The 22445-nt window shown below is 37.0% G+C and overlaps 2 protein-coding genes and 1 non-coding gene across 7 annotated transcripts in view; 2 read left to right on the top strand and 1 right to left on the bottom strand.

The window, feature by feature from the left end:
- The window catches only part of LOC134751799 (protein enabled), a 168415-nt gene that overhangs the window by 69660 nt on the left and 76310 nt on the right, over window positions 1-22445 (top strand). The window lies entirely within an intron of this gene.
- Window positions 1-22445, bottom strand: part of LOC134751777 (uncharacterized) — a 76281-nt gene that overhangs the window by 21964 nt on the left and 31872 nt on the right. For all 5 annotated transcript variants that reach the window (XR_010128701.1, XR_010128698.1, XR_010128699.1 and 2 more), the window contains exons 3-8: window positions 6722-6814; window positions 3829-3932; window positions 2988-3137; window positions 1945-2071; window positions 1089-1200; window positions 331-448 (exon numbers count right to left, since the gene is read on the bottom strand). Coding sequence is in view for 1 of the 5 variants with exons in the window: in XM_063687261.1 (XP_063543331.1) it covers window positions 331-448; window positions 1089-1200; window positions 1945-2071; window positions 2988-3137; window positions 3829-3932; window positions 6722-6814 (704 nt within the window). In the remaining 4 variants the exon portion in view is untranslated. The remainder of the gene's footprint in view (window positions 1-330; window positions 449-1088; window positions 1201-1944; window positions 2072-2987; window positions 3138-3828; window positions 3933-6721; window positions 6815-22445) is intronic.
- Window positions 5656-5727, top strand: Trnac-gca (transfer RNA cysteine (anticodon GCA)). The gene has a single exon. It is a non-coding gene; the product is annotated as a tRNA-Cys (tRNA).

Here is a 22445-nt window from a genome sequence, read left to right on the forward strand (position 1 = left end):
ATTTTAAATTTATAATTCTTTATACAAATCTTATTCTTTATTTTCTTTATTCTATATACTTTTTTCATCATCATTAATTTAAGAGCTTAGCTCTTGTCGGTGGAGCAATGTATCTCTTTCCTGAGCCTTTCGTTTGACCGCCTATATACTTTTTTAATCTTCTCATAATCCGACTTCTCAAAGGACCATTGAAGTAGTAAAAGATTAGACCAATAATAATAATAATAATTAGGATATGGATAGGCCTTTGCCTGTCTTGGCTGTATAAAAGTCAGCACCGATGCTGGTTTTCTCAAACTAGAATAAATACTACCTTGTATCCATACTTACAATAGGAAATGTTCCTCCCACTGCGGTTGGTTAGTGTCCTTCTTAAAGGCAGTCTGGTTCTTCTGCGGGGGCTCATCCATCTCAACCACGCAGTATGGCGCGCGGCAGCCCGCCTTGCCTGAAAATCACAGATTCTAAAGGTCACATCCTGAAATTTACTGCTGCATTGTTGCTGATGCATAATTGCAGCATTGCAGCAGTGGGAAATGGATTTTATCACTGTCAATTCCCTGGACAAATTGCGTTGCTGTCGTTGCGATTAAAACGTTTAATCCGTCACAATTTCAAGGAAATTGATTGTAGCAGCAAAGCTACTTTAATAATGCTGCTATTGCAATAAGAATGTTGACTTGATTGAATCCTGCACCGACTTGGCAAGAGACAACACATTGCGGGAAGATAGAGCTCCCGAGCCTTAATAGAAAATGAAGATATCTATAGGCCCCACATAAGCACACTTACTTGTTCAAAGGCTTAATTAAAGAAAGAATGAAAGAAGATACATTTATTTAACGCCACAACAGATTACATACAACAGGAGGGCAAAGTTCATAAAAAATTTTATGATATGGGAGGCAAACGAGTAGACGATTCGCCTGATGGTAAGCGATTACCGTCACCCGGGTGTCCAACACTAGAGCAGTTATAACACTTATAAGTGTGTTGCGAACCTTTAAGGTGGTAGGTACGCTATTTTCTTGAAGGTTTTGAAGACACTGACTTCTTCCTAGGAAAAGTGTTGATTTTCGGTTTCTTACCTCCCAAGTCCTTAGCGTTGACGACCTTGACAAGCAGCCTCTTCTCGCCGAGATGCACGTTGGACATGGAGGCCGACGTCGGCGTCGACGCGTACATCCGGTCGTGTGACAACTGGAACATAGCACGTAAACATTTGTGGCTTTCCATCAGAGAAGGGTTCTTATCAATCAATCAATCAATATATTTTATTTCAGACTAATGTCCATAGTGTTAGTGTACATTCCCTTAAGCCTATGTTAGTTAAACCTATAATAACTTATAAACTAAGCCTCTGAATCCCATATGTACATTGTCCCAATGTTTCCAGAAGGCGCAAGCAGGCGACTCTATCACTAGGCGCACGAGGCTATTGGAACTGTCTCGCACGCGACGCATCAGGGAGGCAGTTCTTTTGCGTATTATCGCACCGAAGCAGTCCGTACGCGCCTCCGCGAACATACCTGACGCGCTGCAAAAAAAAACGAGGCAGTCCCAACAGCATCCTGAACCCATTGTTACTGGACGCGCAGGGCATTGAAGGCTCCTCTCGCCAAGAGAGGGAAAAGGAGCGGCGAGTCCCACACACCGTGCGTAAGTGCATTCCCACTCCGACAAAAAAAAAAAAAAGGGCATTGAAGGCTTTTTTAGTATAATTTGTCCACAGGCTGCACGTGCATAAGGAGCCATAACGACATCGTCAACATCTTATCAAATATGAAAGCACTCAAATTACAACTTTGATAAGAGAATGAGAATACCATACCCCTTTATGTGGATTGTGGGCAAGGGCTTAACTGGAGAATTAGCCTTTATAGCACTTAATTTTTGAGTCCAAAGGAGGGACGTGAACCAAATTTTTGTATGTATTTTACTCACCATGGAATCATAGTGGAGGGGCAGCCGCGGCGACGTGTCAAAGTGTCTTCGCAGCCTCGGACACGTGGGGTAGTGAGATAAATTAAACGCTAGCTGCGTGTTTCGGAGCGCATTTACCACGATGTCACTGAAAACATAAAACACAAATATTTTAATAAATCGTCTGCGGAATCTATCGAAACAAAATGGCTTTAGGTTAATAATCTGGTTGCTTTAGATAATTTTATAGTTTTTATACGTTGAACCCTTCGAAAGAACGATCGGTTATTGATGATCGATTGATTTATCGATACGATAACATTTAACGGTTGGCTTATAAAGCGGCCAGAATTGGTTTGATTGAGTTAATAGTGATTAGCTTGATGAAAAATATGATATCGACGATTTTTTAGGTATCGACAAGGTGGGACCCTAAAAGATACTTAAATTCGTAGATACCTAATTTAAGCGTTGCAAATCAAAATCACAGTTTTTGTCAAAAACCGATTTTCGGTGTTTACAGTTTTTACTAAATTGCCCATCTCAGTAACTGCTTACCTACTTGATCACAATATGGATTATGGTACGCTGCTGGACTCTGTTCTGGGCTTTCTTTTAATTCCACTCTATGTCACTCGTTCTGGCAGATTGACTGACACTTTTATCACTTACCGAAGTGTAAAAGATTTATAATTTTTAAAAGTTGTTAAATAATATGTGTTACAACATGGAGTAACAATATTAGGGATTGGACCGGTACCAAGGACGCCGCCACTCTTTCTAGAACGGCAAAGAGTAAAGAAAACTTTTGATATGGCACGATAATAAGAAGAAGTGTTTCATCTTTTCATTGTTTTAATTATTTCTCGTGCTACAGACCACACCCGGTATGCGCGCATGTTTTAGCGAAGGCCCTTAAGTCTCCCCTCAAGTTTTATAACCTGACTAGTTGTTGAAAATAGACCTCTTTTGAGGTCGTTTTTAGTAATCCAACGGCCTCGAGGACACCTTGACCGCTGGTTAATCATCGCATCGTAACTCTTTTGTCAACTCTTGGACTTTACCTGACTAGTTGTTGTAGGTTTGCCTCGTTGGAGGACGTCTTCAGAGGTCCCACGGGAGCCAGGGCCACTTTGACCTCTGGCCAACCATCGCATCGTAGTTCTCCCGTCAACTTCTCTGTTATGCAGACTACGTTGAGACGAGCGCGGAACCTGGAACATGTAGAGTACGCGTGTTGGTTAAAATATGTAGATTTCAATATTTGACACATATTTTCTTATTGATTCACATCTCATCATTAACTTAAGTTATTCTCTTGTCGGTGAAGTAGGTATCTTCCATTGATTGTATTGATTGTATGTGTATTTTGAGGACCGGTATCTGGCCTAGTGAGTAGTGATCCTGCCTGTGAAGCCGATGCTCCTGGGTTCGAATCCCGGTAAGGGCATTTATTTGTGTGATGAGCACAGATATTAGTTCCTGTCATGGATGTTTTCTATGTATGTAAGTATTTATATAAGTATTATATATATCGTTGTCTGAGTACCCACAACACAAGCCTTCTTGAGCTTACTTATTCAATTTGTGTAAGAATGTCCCTATAATATTTATTATTTATTATTCATTTTATTTGTTTTTGTCAAAAGTTGTCCTAAACTGCTATCCTTTTTCGGAAACCCAATAACGGACAGACTCATAGTTTAAAGTATATTCTGTCTTCGTACGAACTTGACGTTGGTATTTTAGAGAACAACCTCGGCTTATAGCATGCAATCCAAGCAAGAGCGTACGCAGCACAAAATACCTCTTTTCCCAAGTATCCCGAATTGCCCGACCATTAAAGTCTCAGGGTGTGAATATGAACGCCCTTTTGACGGCGAGTGGTCATATCATACATCTTACCTATTCACATTGACTCGGTAGTGTGACACTTCCACCTTCTCCCCTCGCTGACTGAAGGCTTTGATTTGGAAGGCAGGCGTTGCCTCACAGTCACACGTGATTGTCTGAAACATTTACATTCTGATTCATCCTTAGTTAAATAGAATAGAATAAAATTTTATTCGTAAGCACAAACAACACACTTTTATATTATGTAATATCTTGTATTACATAATATAAAAGAAAACATAAAATAAGATTAAAGTGCCACGAAATGGCCTCATCTCAGCATGTTGCTGGTGGTTTCCAACGCTGATCTTCCGATGAGACCATCAGGTGAGAAGAATCACGGAAGGTAACAGACAAAAAGAAAACCGGCCAACTGCGAGTCGGACTCGCGCACTAAGGGTTCCGTAACATTACGTCAAAAAACAGCAAAAAAATCACGTTTGTTGTATGGGAGCCCCATTTAAATATTTATATTATTCTGTTTTTAGTATTTGTTGTTATAGCGGCAACAGAAATACATCATCTGTGAAAATTTCAACTGTCTAGCTATCACGGTTCATGAGATACAGCTTGGTGACAGACAGACAGACGGACAGACGGACGGACAGACGGACAGCGGAGTCTTAGTAATAGGGTCCCGTTTTTACCCTTTGGGTACGGAACCCTAAAAAAAGACATAAAATAACGTAATTAACGTACAATGAACAAATAGTTAAATAAGAAAAAGTTACACAGCGGGAAGATACAACATAACGAATAAATTAAAATTATTTATATAAAACAAGTATTGTACTTATAACACTCAGTCACTGTATCGTGACTGTAAATTGGCTTCAGGTTTTCGCTTCGCTTCAGGGAAGCAAGCAAGAACCTTGGGAAGGGGTTTGCTTCAAAATATGGTTGTAACTATCATATTTTTGAAAAATGTTTAGAGCATCAAAGGCAGATTTAATGTTACATGGCAATAACAGTTAAGGATTTGAGCAATTTCTGTCTGATTGATTCAATAAATAGGTAGTTTTATGTTTTACCTTTTTTAGGGTTCCGTACCCAAAGGGTAAAAACGGGACCCTATTACTAAGACTCCACTGTCCGTCTGTCTGTCTCTCTGTCACGAGGCTGTATGTCATGAACCGTGATAGATAGACAGTTGAAATTTTCACAGATGATGTATTTCTGTTGCCGCTATAGCAACTAATACTAAAAACAGAATAAAATAAATATTTAAGTGGGGCTCCCATACAACAAAAAATATTTTTTTGCCGTTTTTTGCGTAATGGTACAGAACCCTTCGTGCGCGAGTCCGACTCGCACTTGGCCGGTTTTTTTTTTAGTTCAGTAACATGAAACTTTTATCATATAAGTAAGTATGTACAAACAGCAACACTCTTAACTGACAGTTAACAGTGTGGGCGATGGTACAAACAAATTTCATGTCGAACATTAAACTGCCATTTGACATTTGATTTTATATGTAATCGATGGAAAGTACTAAAATAACGCAGTTATTTTAGTACTTTTGTTTAAAAATGTGTTATCACTAACCAGTCCGACGTGACCCTTGCATTTTCAAACGCTTTCTAATTAAAGACCACTGTCAAAGTTCAACGTAATCTGGGCAGTTAGAAAACTATCGAACCAAACTTTGGATACATCGTATCTCGCTATTTGACAAAATTCAATAATCAACCGTATTACAAAGTAATTAGGTTCAAATTTAGAAAAGAGGTTTCGATTTGATAGGCGATATAGGAATGTCATCCGCCTACGTGCCTACGATAGCCTTTTGTTATTTACTTATTTAGAATATAGTAGTATTTTTCATCATTAATATCATGTGGGGATATAGCTCAGTGGTAGAGCAATCGACTGCAGATCGATAGGTCCCCGGTTCAAATCCGGGTGTCCCCTAAAAATGCCTTTTTACCACTAAAAAAAGCATTTTTGCAACTGACTTATTTTTCATTGTTACATCGTATCGCTATTTGATAAAATTCAATATAGGTACGATTTCTCTTTCCGAACACTCGACACAATCGACTTGCGTCTTTTTATCACTGTAATTCAGTGTAATTCTATTTTAACTAAAACTTAGAAAATCAGGAATTATTTGCATAATTGTTGATCGTCTATCATCGGCAAGATCATCGTGCAAATGATCAAATGCCCACATGATCGCCTGTACAACGCAACCACCCGGCAATTCCCTGCCGTGCGTGCATCACCTGCGACCCGTGAGTTGTCGGTTTTTAGGGTTCCGTACCTCAAAAGGAGAAAACGGAACCCTTATAGGATCACTCGTGCGTCTGTCTGTCTGTCCGTCTGTTCGTCTGTCCGAAACTACTGGACCAATTTTGAAATTTGGTATACATATAGTTTATGACCCAAAGAAATGAATTTTGAGGGCCACTTTTGGGGGGGTAAATGAGAAAATTAAAAAATAGTTTTTCAAACTATATCGTGTTATATATGAAATGAAAGAGCTCATTGTGAGAATCTCAAATATATATTTTTTTATAATTTTAGGATAAACAATTTAGAAGTTATTCAAGAAAATAGGCAAAAAATGACCATACTTAATACCACGTGGTCCTCGAGTCGCACTCGCAGAACACGTTGGAAACGTTGAGTGGGTTGCTGTCCAGCACCACTCCGATGAGAGAGACAGACTACATGTGAGAGAGACAACACTTACCACGTCGTCCTTAGAGTCGCACTCGCAGAACACGTTGGACACGTTGAGTGGGTTGCTGTCCAGCACCACTCCGATGAGAGAGACAGGTAGTCAGACAACACTTACCACGTCGTCCTTAGAGTCGCACTCGCAGAACACGTTGGACAAGTTGAGTGGGTTGCTGTCCAGCAACACTTCGATGAGAGAGACAGGTAGTCAGACAACACTTACCACGTCGTCCTTAGAGTCACACTCGCAGAACACGTTGGACACGTTAGGTGGGTTGCTGTCCAGCGCGCGCACCAGCTCCACTCCGATGCCTTGCTGGAACAAGAAAACGAATTACTTAGACACGCACTCAACAGTAAAATAGACCTTAATTTTGTAAGTACCGTAAAACCAACCCAACTATTATAACACTTTAAACTCTCGCATTCTGTACACATAATTAATGTCATTACCGGGTCTAACGCGATTAAAAAAAAAGAAAAAAAATTTAATCGCGTATAATAATATATAGGTATATACTAAGTCAAATAACTCCCGATTTGCGAGGAAAATGCGCCTCACCCTTTATAGTCTTTGAATAATTAAAACAACCAATAATTATTATTGTCATGGATGGAAGGTTGCTATGGTTTACAACATCATAACAAACATCGGAGTGAGGGTTTGTCACCACCTAGTAGGGTGGTCCCCTTACATATTAATAGAAGAAAAATAATTTCCTAGAATATATGCTTAACATTAGGGGTGTTAAATACGTAAATTATTTCTATTACCTAGTGGTAGTTTCATTTTCTATATAAACAGAATTAAGTTGATATGCACGCCTCCATGATTTCGCCATGTATGATTTGGTATGATGTTTATAGTGATTGTTTTTAGGGTTCCGTACCCAAAGGGTAAAAACGGAACCCTATTACTGAGACTCCGCTGTCCGTCTGTCTGTCTGTCTGTCACCAGGCTGTATCTCATGAACCGTGATAGCTACACAGTTGAAATTTTCACAGATGATGTATTTCTGTTGCCGCTATAACAACAAATACTAAAAAGTACGGAACCCTCGGTGCGCGAGTCCGACTCGCACTTGGCCGGTTTTTTTTTATACCACGTCGGTGGCAATCAAGCATAATGGGTAAGAAATTGTAATGAATGGGTAAGAAAATCATTAAACCAAGGATAAATAATGTATAAATTAAACGCAGTTGTGGTTGTTTTGATAGTTTGTTTGGTTAATAAATCAAAACAAGTTTGACCTTAGAGCATACATATCAAAAACTATTAAAGTAGGAGAGAGCCGATCGAAGTTCTACAGGATTTCAGGATTACTAAGTAGCACAGAATAAGTAATAGTATGCTAGTAGGCCCTTTTGAACCGAATCAAGCGGCGCATCGAATAAATTATAAAAAAAACATTTATTTCGGACGATACAATCCATATTTTGTTAGTTACAAATATACTTAAATTACCATGTTAGTACCTAAACTAATTATCTGACTGATCAAATGTACCTGGGCCGATTTTAATTTTTTTGTATTAGGTTTTTGTGAGAATTCGATAAAATTTGGCGGATATGTGAAAAATAAGAGCAACTTTACTGTCCTTCTAAACTTCCCCAGTTATATAATCTGTCCGCTTTTCTAACGCAGCGTCTTACGTAAGCGAACAACTCGCGAACGCGAAGCGAAGCAGCGCAGAGGGCCCACGGCGTTCGCGTTCGCAACGAGATCGCCCACGTAGGACACTTCTATAGGTATCAAAGGATTGATTCACCCCGCGACGCATCGCATCGCATCGCTTCGCTTCGCGTTCGCGTGTTGTTAGCCTACGTAGTACGCTGCGTAAGAGCCAGTTTGCCATAGTAAATCTATGGCGAACTGGCTCTTAGAAATCGGACAGGTATACAAACACATAATTATAATGTACCTATTTTAGTAAATCAACGGAAAACTGTATATTTTTAAGCGTACCGTATTTCTTCCACCCATAATTAGGAGCTCTTTAAACCCTCCAAATTTTATCCAAATCTAACAGAAAAAAAAAACCGGCCAAGTGCGAGTCGGACTCGCGCACCGAGGTTTCCCTACTTTTTAGTATTTGTTGTTATAGCGGCAACAGAAATACATCATCTGTGAAAATTTCAACTGTCTAACTATCAAGGTTAATGAGATACAGCCTGGTGACAGACAGACAGACAGCGAAGTCTTAGAATAGGGTCCCGTTTTCACCCCTTGGGTACGGAATCCTAAAAAGGCCCTTTAATGATCAGGCTGAATTGGCTGATCAAATGTCTGTACCTACTCAAATGTCTGTGTTGGTACTCAATTAATATTTTAGCCACATTTTAAAACACACCAAACCCAAACAGGTAGGCCTTGCCTAATCAGTATCTGTCTGACGTTATCAATCAGCCTAAAAGCTTCGCTACTCAATGTCAAAGATAGATATAACTCCGTAATAGATGGATACAGTCTAAGGAAAAAACGTGCCTCGAAAATGACGAACATTTGATGTCGCTACTACCTTTGGCCTACTCTCGTATAGAGGGCGTCGACGGTTTCGTTTGTTATTTAACAATTTTAACGCATATCAGTGAAAGAACGTGGGTCAAAATAATAAAATAATTAATGCAAATAAAAAAATCACGTATCCATATTTAAATACATTTTATCGTATTTTTATAAATCTTAATTTTTAGTTTTAAAGTGTGTCGATAGATGGCAGTGAATTTACTGTGGTTACAAAATTTACTATGACAGTACCGCTCTATCTTATTATATCCTCTTTGTCAATGTCAAATTACGCACGAATTGCTCTGACAAATGAGCGTCGGCCATGATTTAACTAGCGTTTTGGCTTTTAGCATTTTTGAAGATTTTGTATTGCAATAAACATGGCACCTTATAGAGAGGTTGTTGAAATTGCTTTTCAGCGATAAGATCGCCTGTTGTCTGCCTCTATCTTTGAATTGAATTGAAAATCTTTATTTCAGGTCTGTCGGCCCATATTTTGTTAGTTTACAGTTCTTAAAGATATATTAGTAAACACACATAAATTGTAAAATAAATTAATTAAATCTTTATTTAATTGATTTTTCGTAACTTTTCGTAAGAATGTTCTGCTACTTATTGCACGTCTGAAAACGTGGTTGAATTTAATTATATTTCTCCATATAACACCATTAAACCTTGGCGGTAAGCCTTACGTTTCTTATCGACATGGTTACCTACGATGGTAATCAAATCGTTTTAGTATTTGGTCACGTAAAACCATTGTTGGAATGGTATGTTAAATGTTTGTCTGTCTACCTCGTCTGTCATGGTGCTATTTTAATTAATTTTTGATGTTCCAAATATATTAAAGGAAAAAATGGAAAAAGTTACACTTCCGGCAGATAATTAACTTTTGATGTATTTTAAAGTCATAAATTTGATCGTCTAATGCATAGTCCAAGTGCTTGTTAAATGTTTTCTTGATTCTTTTAATTAGTATAATAATTTTTATTTTCTAGTTTTTGGTCCACATTCTGATTAAAATAAAACCGTTTAACTTAAAACTTTTTTACCTTAATTTTATTTTAAATCTTAGGTTAGCAAGTATTTTGTTCTTATAATATTTTTCTTACAGCTTGGTCATCTCAATACAATTTTGCGAGATTTTGCGTTTTAAGGTTATACTTAAATTGTACGAAGATGGCATCTGTCACCGCACGCACGCTGTTTTAAAAAATACTATAGTACCAACCTACCAACTAACCGTGAATAAATAACCATTATAAAAAATAAATCAACCCGTTTATGGCATAATCGCATAGGAATAGGAAAAAAACTACCTATACCTGAATTATAGTAAGTACAATATTCGCCTTAATGACAAATTCAATGTCAAACAATTAAAATTGCATAACTTCATTAAGAGACAAAAATATCCTCATGCATCAGACGGTAATCATATCACAACACACTTTCGGTCTAAAAGTCGGATATCTCCAGAATAACCAAATGCATTGCGACGTTTTGGAACTAATTCGCTTTAATTATAATATGTAGACGTTGCCTCAGCCAATAACCTCTGTGGTTGCTGCTAATATTTACAAATCTTCCTAACGACAAAACCAGCATATATCTGATCTACGATTACATACACTTATTATGAATCTCTGGATAAAATTGTATTAGAAACGAGTTTAAAAGAGTTTATTGTGAATAGTTGGCACAGAAACTAATATACTGGCGGCTGGCCAATCGCTAAGTTCCATTGTTGAGTTATTTATCGACGGACGCTAAATGTTTGCGTTCTTCTAGTGTCTTAAACCGGTTGTTGGTTAGTGTTTATATTTATTTTAGTGTTAGGTTTGCTTCACAACGTTTATTTTACAGGCCCATTTTTCTATCAGTTTTGAATAATCAAGTGTACCGTATATATACCAAGAATACCGTAAAAAACTGTCAACGAAATGGTATATTCTGTCATAAACATAAGTGATCTATTTCAATGCTTTTGAAGGTGGATTCTTTCGTTGAGACTTTGTTGAACTAAAAATACACAAAAATAGGCTGAAAATTATAACGGTCTGCAGTGTACGCAAGCCGTTTCAGATATGTGCGACTTTCAACCTAAAGGGTACTTATTGTCGGTTGTCAATCATTACGCCTAAACCACTGAACCGATTTAAATAAAATTTGGTATGGAGATAGTTTAATGCCCGGGAAGGACATAGCATAGTTTTTTATCTCATCATCGTCATCATTACACGCAGACGCAGTCGCGGACAGAAGCTGGTGGTTTACAATATATTACTTAATTGTGCCTTTCTCGAGAACGTTATCCCTTTACTCTCTATTAGGTACTCTCTCCGTTTACTATTTTGTTCTCGTGCGAGAACATTACTTATACAAAACGGAGAACGTTCACGAGAACGGCACACAATGATGGTTATGGAAAGTTGATGTCTGATGTAACGCGTGATCCCGACTCCCCGCGGCCTTCACCCGCCGCCGCTATCGAGTCTCTTATCGATTTATTGCTATGGGGACAAATTATTGTACATACTACCATAAGATAAGATAAGATACATTTATTGATAAAATTGTACAAATTTTACACGTCAATTCAGCCATACTATAATATACAATGTCAACCATATAATTATAATAGATTTATACTACGTTACAATATACAATTTGTGTTCGTAGTTCTATTGATAAAGTTCATTATTACAATTATTATATTTATTTTCTATTCGTTATTACAATTATTATATCTATATCTCAGTTTTTTATCTAATGTCAGGGCTTATTACACTTCCTTAAAATAAATTCATTCAAACTGTAGCAACACAGGTCAAGCGACAGATACCAATCGGACAGTGCGCACTTACGCTCAGGATTCTACTTTAGAACTCCTCGCTACTCTCGGGATTCTATTATAGAATCCTTCGCTTCGTTTAGGATTCAATTGTACGCCCTCACCGTAAATATGTCATTTTGCTCACTTGTGACACAATATACTATTGACGTTGACTAGACATCAAAACCGCTGTCGGGCTGAGTTCCGACCGTGATTTCGCACGTGTCACCCAATGCACGGAAACTACCTAATAATAAACACAAGCCCGGCGTAACGCTGTGTAGTGAATGTCAGCTGTTATTTAATTGCTGTGTAAGTGTTAAATAAAACTCGTCGGCGCACTGCGAGCAGATTTTATACAGGTGGCGTTTTTATAACGAGTTTACAATTTTCAAGTTTAATTGTTCGTATTACGGTACATAAAAATAAAATAATATAATAAATAAAGCAAAACAAAATAACTAATTATTAATACAGTATTTTCTAAATAAACTAAAATTAACCTGATTAAAAATACTCTAAAGAATGTGTTAAGTTTTTTTCTGTATATAATTTAAGTTATATTTCTTTAAGTATTACTATTAAGAGAAGTATTAATAGTAAGACTTTTATTTGGGACCTTGGTGTCAGGATGCGCTAAGTTTATTTAAAGATGCTTCTTGACACCACCAGAGATCCTAGGGCTGGCTCATTCTTGGCCAAGGAATCGGAATTGCCATTAAGCGAGGCAATGTAGCCAGCATTATGGGCACCCTTCCGCAGGGATCAGATCTGGGGGACTATTTTAGTTAGTTTTAATTTAGTTGTAATTGATTTTATTCAAATTTGATTGCTTATAAGAACTTAAAAAATACCATTTTCGTTTTCCATTTTTAGTTGAAGAATGAACACATCATGAGGCAAGGCCAATGCTTTACACGAAACTTACAATAAGTTTTTTTTTCTTTGCTACATAGACTATTGCTACTAACTAAAAATAAGTATTAGAAATAAAATAAAAAATCATATTCCATATTATTATTTTTTAAACAATAGTCTATTTCATATTCTTATCGTAACAGGTAAACATAACGTCATAAAGGTAAAAGCGCAACCTGCCAAGTATTTCTAGAGGAACAACGCATGCATCGCCCACTAACGTTAAGTTCTAGATCCTAATAATAGACCTGTATTTAGCTGACGAGACGAGACGAGTCTGGTGTCAATATGAAAGTCACGGTGTGTCAGATGTGTCACCGTCACGCGGTACGCATGCATTATTTAATAATCACTTTTAATTTTAGTCAAGTTGTCGGATTTTTTTTTTAAGCTCACATGTTTCATGTGAATTTCAGTTTCAATCACATCTATTCTCTTAAGATAGAGTACATATCGATATCGGCGTACGGTCGCCATAAATTTTAGATTAAGTCAGGTCCCCACAGAAAACCAGCGCCACGGTTCGCCGCGGCATCATGTTAAATGGGGATCCTTTTAGCGTCCAAATGTTTTTTTTGTCTGCATGTCTTTTTTTATGTACTATGTTGTGGCGTTAAATAAATGTATTTTCTTTCTTCTTTCTTTCTTTCGAAAATCTAAATTTAGTTATCTTTGTCTGTATTGCTCTTACATGTATATTCGAGTGTGAAAACTGTGCACTGTGAAACTTTCGGCTGTGGCTGTAGGCATTATTCGTGTAATATGTATTTAACAATAATAGTAGATTTGGATGTTACATTGGATTCATACTAGCATATCAATCAAAACATATTTGCAAAACATTCTATTCAGAATAACTTACTTCTTCAATGCCTGAAAGTAAAATATAAGATGTAGGCACCTACTTATCTCATTACACGCACCCTAAAACCAGGGTAGATTTTTATAAGCATCCTACAAGACACTACACTAAAGAAAATCCATTTGTTTTCTTTATTTAATCGTATGTCGTAAAAAAAATTACAAATAAATCGAAAATACATCAGGTTTCTGGTATTATGTCAATTTTATATCCAAGGATCTCTTATCTTACAAATAAAATAATGTATTCTTTCAAGCGTCCGTTGGATGCAAATTTACGATTAGCATTTTATTAGTTCGATGACGTAACGCGTGTGAAGGTCATCTCCCGGGCTACATTCCACGCTTATCTCTCGGACTTTTATTTCTAATCACAACAGTAAATCGAGATATGAATTCACGTGCATGAAACCTTTTCGATTGTTTGCTCTATTGTATTTGACACACTGGTAATATAGTTTTGGAGGTTATAAATATAATAACGTGCCGGTGTGTTTTGCTTTTTATGATATTGTAGCGCTTAACACTGCCTGCTTAATCAACTAGCTAAAATAAAAACAATTAATAATACTTTGTATTTTACTCATCCAGTTTCCGAAATTTCGTTAAGATTGCGGCTATTTCCTATAGTCGCTAGCTTAGCTATATAGCTTTAATTTTTTCATCACACTTGCTCGCAAAAGATCTTATTTCATGCAGGTGTACTGAAGTTTAAGCCCTATATTGTTCCCGCGGGAGTTATGGATTATGAAAATAAAGCACTCGTAGTTTTTTTTAAATTATGTCACTAATTCATACGAGCCAAGTAGGTATAAACGAATTTCACTTCGAAAATACTGACGTTTATAATTTTTTTTTGTTTATGAATTGAATTGAATTGAAAGTTTATGCTTTAAAATATTTAATTTGATTAATTTAATAGCCGTTTCAAATATATTTACACAATTTTCAATTGTGGCTGAATGCCGATGGGTCTGTGCCTAAGGAAAAATGGCGGACGAATGTAAGAAATGTATTTAAGAATGATTTCGCTTAAAATTTAGTTTTTTGTTTTTGACTCCGGGGGTAAGAATATTGTTAATATATATAGACTCTCGTACAATATTTCACTTACCCCAGAACGTAGGGCTACGTTGCACAATATACTATAATTTTACGTAGAACTTTTAGTCATGTTTACCTTCTTGAGTCCTAGTCAACATCCAGTTATTTTCAACACAGATACTAATTCACTAATAGTAGTTTATTAAGTGACGTAACCAGTGTGATGGTCGTCTCTCGGACTACATTACGCGCTTATCTAGCGCCTGCCAATCTCACAGACCTTTGACTTCCAATCACTACGCTAAATTGAGATGTCACTTCATCTTCTTTTCATTGAAACATGCTTTGAATAAACTAATCAATATTTAATTTTAAGCAAGAATCATTGGTCAGAATCGGCATTTTTTTCAAAATAATTAGACGTATACAGGTTGACCTTAGCCATTGGACAATCCCTGAAATCCCACGTAGGGTAACTTCTCAGGAATGCTCTAACGTTAATTTTTTTGAATTAGAACAAGAGATAAAAAAAAATTCGAACAAAAATTAATTCCAATGATCGACAACAAAAAGAAACATGCTGTATTTATGACAATTTGTTCGAAAATGTGCGGCAATGATGACATTTATCAAAAGTCTGAATCTTATTAATGTGTGTTATTAGTGATAACACACACATAAATGTAACTGATTTTAAAAAATAAAATTTTACTTTATTCACTTTACTTTATAAATAAAGAAGATAATCAATAAGGTCGAAGAAGGTTTCATACTATTTATTACTAAGAGCTATTAACACATACAGGCTGCTCCAAAGTAAAAAATCGTAATTTGTTAATTTCTTCGTAACCGCTACACCGGTTGTTATGATACTTTGTATACTGATTCTAAATACCCTAATGCATTAAATTTCGGCTTTGTCCAATGCCTAAGGACATCCTTTATTATTCGATAATGTAAACAACGTGAAGGTCGCCTCTCGGGCTACATTGTTCTCCTATCGAGAGCCCGCCAATCTAAAAGACCTTTGACTTCCAATCACCAGCTAAATTGAGACGTGAACTCATCTCGCGTAAACATTCATTGATTCATACAATTGTTTACGTAAGATATTGAGATTTGAGATCATAATTCATAATACGAGTACCTGCGCAATGACTGGAAGTAGTGGAAATAATCGGACATATCTTTCTCATATCTTATTCTTTATTCTTTATTGTATTGCAGTCATGTTCATAATACATTAGGTGTTACAGTTTGAGGATGGTAGGTACATGACACCCTGTCAGGGCACTCAATTTTCTTAAGTCTAGGTAAAATTACATGCATCTCATACAAATAGCAATAAAATCTATATTTATAACTTTATATTTTATCGACGTTTATGCAACGTTAAATGTCAAGTTCGTTTAGAAAATTAGTAAAATAATAAAATAATGATGCTAAATATTAAATGTCCAGGTTAATTTATAAATATCGTCTGCATTGCCTTTGCAGTGACAAAGCGTGGTAGTGCCCTTATGAAAATCATATTTTTATAATATTTGACGTTTAGGTATCAGACTCTGTCACTAATAGTCTATACTTTAAAAATGGCATGGTATGACTAACTGCACCGATTTAGTAAGCAAAAAAAGTTATCTCTGAAATGTGACTGCAATATAATTTCAACATATGCTACGTACATCATATTTCTATAACATTTCTTAGGGTATGTCCATACAAAGCTACTTATTTTTATAGCTCTTAAGTGTAATAGTGGAGTTAGTCCGGTTTCCTCAAGAGGATTTCCTCCACCGAACCGAAAAGCGACTGATAATACCTATTATTTACATACTAGATATAAACAGTGGTACTACGTAAACGAAATTAATAACTAGCTTAAATCTAAAATAGGCCCTTGAGGCATTAAGATACGTTGTGCGAGGAACTCAGTTTTAGTTTTGGAGTAGTTTGTTTTGATAGTGCATACCGCAGTGGTGCAGCGGTTCCGCGTTCTAAATTTGAAATCTCCCGCATTGACCCAGATTCACGGAGTCTGCAGCGCGGATGAAGACGTGAAATAATTCAGTATTCATTCATTTATTTCTTGCTTCCATGGTACATTTTTGGGTAGTATTTACATATTTCTTATGGTATCACATGGACCCTGAATAGGGTGTAGCAAATACAGATAATTACAGATAATTATGGACGGTATAGAAAGGATCGCAATCTCTTATGGCAGAATTGTTGTAAAAGTGACCGCGTTAAGCTTTAAATAATAGTTCCTAATCTCTCCGGTGGCGCTAGTTAGGCTCTGGGACATGAGTATAACATGAACCATATAAGGCAACAAATAACCCGACCAAATTACGTAGATTGTTTTGGTAGTATTTCGGTGTATGGTGGCGCCGCCTAATAACTGTTTTTTGATGGACACTTTTCATACATAGAGATTTGGCTCCTTTATATCATCTTTATATCCTTTATTCCATGCGTGAAATCTTTTATTGTTTTTACAAGTTTTTGGTAGTGCGTAGTTATAGAGTCATAATTTCATAGACGATTGACGTTTAAAATAACACTTGCACTGCGTGTGCTATCAAAATCGTTGCAGACTTATCTTGGTCTAACTCTAACTATGCATATAGTATGTCTTAGCGCTGGTGGCCTAGCGGTAAAAAATAAATAAATAAATAAACGTTTATTCAAAGATCTTACTTACAACTAAATACATATTTTCTTCTGCCAAACCACACAGTGGTAAGAGGTGCGACTTGCAACCCCGGCTCGTACCAACGAGTTTCTCGGAACTTATGTACGAAATATCATTTGATATCTGTGGATATTTACCAGTTGCTTTTCAATGAAGGAAAACATCGTGAGGAGACCGGAGAGAAATAAGTAAACATAGAGTGCTCACTCCATACATCAGTTTTGTTACCAAAACGACAACTATTTTCGTAATCGACATCTAGCGTCTAGTAGAGGAATTAACAGTACTGCTACTCAACACTAGATGTCACGTGTGTCGCGACTGACGAAAAGTGTATTGCTCAACTAATATTACAAGCAGAAGGATTTGAAAACAGAGTTCCGGTTGATCCGGTTATAATATTAGCTGAAAATTGTTGAGCATTACACTTTCCGTTCGTCGCGACATCTATTGTCGAGTAACAGTACTGATAATCCCGCTACTTGACGCTAGATGTCGACTACGAAAATAATAGTCGTTTTGGTAACAAAACTGATGTATGGAGTGACAGTGAGCTCTCTATGGCAATACCCAAAAATTTTCATTATTTGCTACAGCATTTTTTGTGCCTAGACACTTCCGTATCCCAGCACGACGTTTGGCAAAATTTAACCGTCATAATGAGGTCGTAAAACTGTCATAAAAGTGACATAACTCGAATTCCAGGTCGCTGGCCAGAACAAAGTAGTTACCGTGTTTTATCGCCGAGAACGCAGCATTGCTTTGCTTGCAATACACGCTAAACTGCTCTTTTGGCCGATTTTTATTATATCGTTTTCTTTTTTTCGTCAGATTTCGATGGTGATTATTACTTGTGTTCCCTAATATTCTGTACAATTTTGCCGAATGACCTAAAAATCTTTTTAACTGAATTACGAAAACGTATGTTTACATTTTTTGTCCCAGTTTGTAGGATTTGGAGAATTACAAACTTGGCAAATGTTATCAAAAACTGACGAAAAAAAGTCGACAAGAAAATCAAAATCGGCCTATTACCACTTAGTAAGTTTTTCCAATTAGGAAAAGCTCTAGTAAAAATAACGACAGCCTTTGATATTCTACGATAAAATATTATCTTAAATGTTAGTTTAGTTTTAATTTGTTTAGTTTATATGTAGTTTTAATGTTTTAATGCTTTTTTTATTTGTTAACAACTTAAATAATTAACTTGCCTACCAGAACCAGATGGAATTTTAAAGCAGTTTGGAAAAAAAACCGGCCAAGTGCGAGTCGGACTCGCGCACGAAGGGTTCCGTACCATAACCGTAGCAAAAAAATCACGTCCGCTGTCCGTCTGTCCGTCTGTCTGTCTGTCTGTCACCAGGCTGTATCTCATGAACCGTGATAGCTAGACAGTTGAAATTTTCACAGATGATGTATTTCTGTTGCCGCTATAACAACAAATACTAAAAACAGAATAATATAAATATTTATATGGGGCTCCCATACAACAAACGTGATTTTTTTGCTGTTTTTTTCCGTAATGGTACGGAACCCTTCGTGCGCGAGTCCGACTCGCACTTGGCCGGTTTTTTTTAATGATGTGACAGGCAAACAAGCAGATTGCCTGATGGTAAGTAATTGCCGTTGTCCATGAACACCTGCAATACCAAACAGCATGCATTATGCCTATAATTTATATTATTATGTCAGTTTATTATTATGGACATTTTCTAATACTGGTATAGTCAGAGGCGCAGAGGTAAGTATAGTATGGAGCTAATGACATTTTTCTACTCGTCGACTGTAATGGTTGAATTACGATTTCGTATACCAAACTATAATTGCGTACTTTTCATGACATACCTTTCCTTTGCATGAACTATCTTAGCTTTAAATTATATTAATTATTTTGATTTTCGCTAGAATTGTAAGTACCTATCTGTTAGCATTTTGTGCCCTGTCATGTACCAACTAACTGTAACTAACATCTTTTGTAATGCACATGACATGTACTGTTGAATAAATAAATAAATAAATGTATGGACTCCCAACTCAACTATAATATTCATTTCGATACGCTGTAGTCAACTATAAAATAATTTGACCAATCACGTTCCGCCGCGCTCCCATAGAAAATACATTGTTGTCTACTGAGATCTGAGTCAAATTGGTAAGTACCAATTTTCATTATTAATTTAGGTTTTATACAAAAAAGTATTGTTTTAGATGACTCGTAGAAAAAGTGTTGTATACAATACTCGACTGTAAAGCTCTCTATTATATCACGATTGTATAAAATACAAATGTGAGTGATGTGTGATGTACTGTAAATACTGTACATAATGCCCCAAAACCCACAACTGCTGCAAAAAACGTTAAGTGCATCTGTTTGGGCGCTCACCCACATCCCGAATGCCATTTTCATTACATCATGAGAATTCATGTATCATCTTTTCGTGAATGATAATCTCATCGACAGGAGAGCGACAGAAATTAGTGTCATGTTAGAAACAAATTAGTAGTTTAGCCAGGAATGAGTATTCCTTATGATTTCGATTTGGATAACTAATTATGGCAGTACTTTTTCTACGAGTTAATCGAAATAATAAAACAAACTAGGTATTTATATATTTATGTACGTTGAAAATTGAAGTGTCAAGCGCATCGCGAGGCGCGTTGATGTCGTTTGTATGGAACAATTGGGCCAGTGAGTTGTATATTAATAAATATAATAGTTGATTAATGAATACTTAGTAAGTTCAGTCAGAGTTTGAATTTCTATTAATTACAAATTGTTTATATCCCTACTCTAACTAAAGTTAATTTAAAATATAGTTGTGTAGGTACCTACCTGCATAATATGTAGTAGGTTTTAGCAAAAACGTTGATGAGTCACTGTCCGGTCAAGGTTTCACAGTTTAAATATTTTCCTCCATGTTATCCTTCATGTGTATAATTTAGTTACGTTATAATATTGTCATTCTGGTCACACGAGACGCCATCTTATTGTATACCTGTTTATGGTAAAGTTATGGCAACACCTGCGTTACTAGCAGCATTGCTGGTGCAGTATTGATGATGCAGCGTTGCAATAGCGAAAAAAAACGGCCAAGTGCGAGTCGGACTCGCGCACGAAAGGTTCCGTACCATTACGCAAAAAACGGCAAAAAAATCACGTTTGTTGTATGGGAGCCCCACTTAAATATTTATATTATTCTGTTTTTAGTACTTGTTGTTATAGCGGCAACAGAAATACATCATATGTAAAATTTTCAACTGTCTAGCTATCACGGTTTATGAGATACAGCCTGGTGACAGATGGACACGGACATGAATGGTCTCGCCGGAAGATCAGCGCTGACTTTCGGGAGTATTATGCTGAGGCGAGACCATTTCGTGGTAAACTTTAACTCTTACCTATTTTAGTTTTAAGTTTATCACGAATAAAAACATTTGATTCTGATTCTGGACAGACAGACAGACAGTCAGGAGTCTTAGTAATATGGTCCCGTTTTTACCCTTTGGGTACGGAACGGGCGATAACGGCTCGGCGACGACATTCTGCGACCGGCGGTTGCGGCGGCGGCAACCATAGGACGCCGCAACGACACACAGCGATCGGACCTTTTGTTCCCTTCCCAACTATGGTTGCTGTCGCCGGTCGCAGAATGTCGTGGCCTCGTGGCCGAGCCGTAACACAGTCAACTTCCTGCCGTTGCCGTATCGCTGTCGTTATAAGGATTTTCAATGCTTCACTCAACTTATCAAGCAAATTGACAATGACCGCGTCAATGCAGCAGCAACGCTGTTGCAGACGTAATCCGAATCTAACCTTTATTCAACTAATGGACATAACTTGACCTTTAATGCAATGCATTGTCAACACTCCTCAATGCACTTTACTGCATTGGTTGTTTGATAACAAACATAAAATATTAATCTTAAATATGTACAATATGCATATATATGTTGAGACCATCTTTACATAAACACATAATATTGCAGTGTTTGTGTGTCTATGAGTAATAAGAGTAAATAGGTTAGGTACCTACATTTCTATTTTTAGAACAATCTATATCATTCGTGTATAAGAATGCGATATAGTACAATGCTTACACGCACACGCTTCCATGATTATAATGGTTTAAAATGAAGCTTCCATTTAAAAGCTTTGTTTTCCTGATCACAGGATGACTCACACTAGTCACACTATAACGGGTCCGGGTCCGGGCCGAGTTGCCCGAAACTTAGTTTTCACATCACCAATTCGAAAAAGAGGTTTATCTTCCCCGCTAGGAGGGATCAAAGTGGCACTTTTCTTCCCTGCTAGGAGGGATCAAAGTAACACTTTTCTGTTCTAGGACACTATTTTTAATTTTTTGTGCACAATATTTTTTTGCTTAAATAATATTTTTAAACATCATAATTACCTCATAGGTGATGTGAAAAGCAGTATGTGTCTTGGGCGTAACACACTTGAATCCTTCACTACACTCAGGATTCTACCTTAAAATCCCTCGTTACTCTCGGGATTCTATTATAGAATCCTTTGCTTCGTTTAGGATTCAATTCCTCGGTTTTCCTCTCCTCGTACCTCCCTCCACATTCATTCGTAATACTAGGTACCTATATTATAGAAAGTGTCGGATGCCTCAGCCCGGACCCGGACCGTTGTAACGTGAATCAACCTTTTAAAGTTATCTCGATTTGCCAGGATTTTGATAAACAAAAATGTGGCATGAGCTGTCTAAACCGCCTTGAGTTTTAAGATGTAAAGCAACTGCAAATGTTTATTAAAGTAGATATATCTCCAGTAAACACCCTCACGCTGCGTACTACGTAGGCGAACAGCACGCGAACACGAACGGGGTGAATCAATCCTTTGATACATATAGAAGTGTCCTACGTGGGCGATCTTGTTGCGAACAATGCGAACGCGAACGCCGTGGGTCCGCCGCGCCGCTTCGCTTCGCGTTCGCAACTTGTTCGCTTACGTAAGACGCAGCGTCAGCAAATCTGACTGGCATGCACGACATCGTATTACCCGACTACGGAAGATGGTTATGCGTATGCTTATTTTGTTTCTTAATTTTACTACT

Source organism: Cydia strobilella, chromosome 23 (assembly GCF_947568885.1).
Source record: "Cydia strobilella chromosome 23, ilCydStro3.1, whole genome shotgun sequence".
Classification (NCBI taxonomy): Eukaryota; Metazoa; Arthropoda; class Insecta; order Lepidoptera; family Tortricidae; genus Cydia; species Cydia strobilella.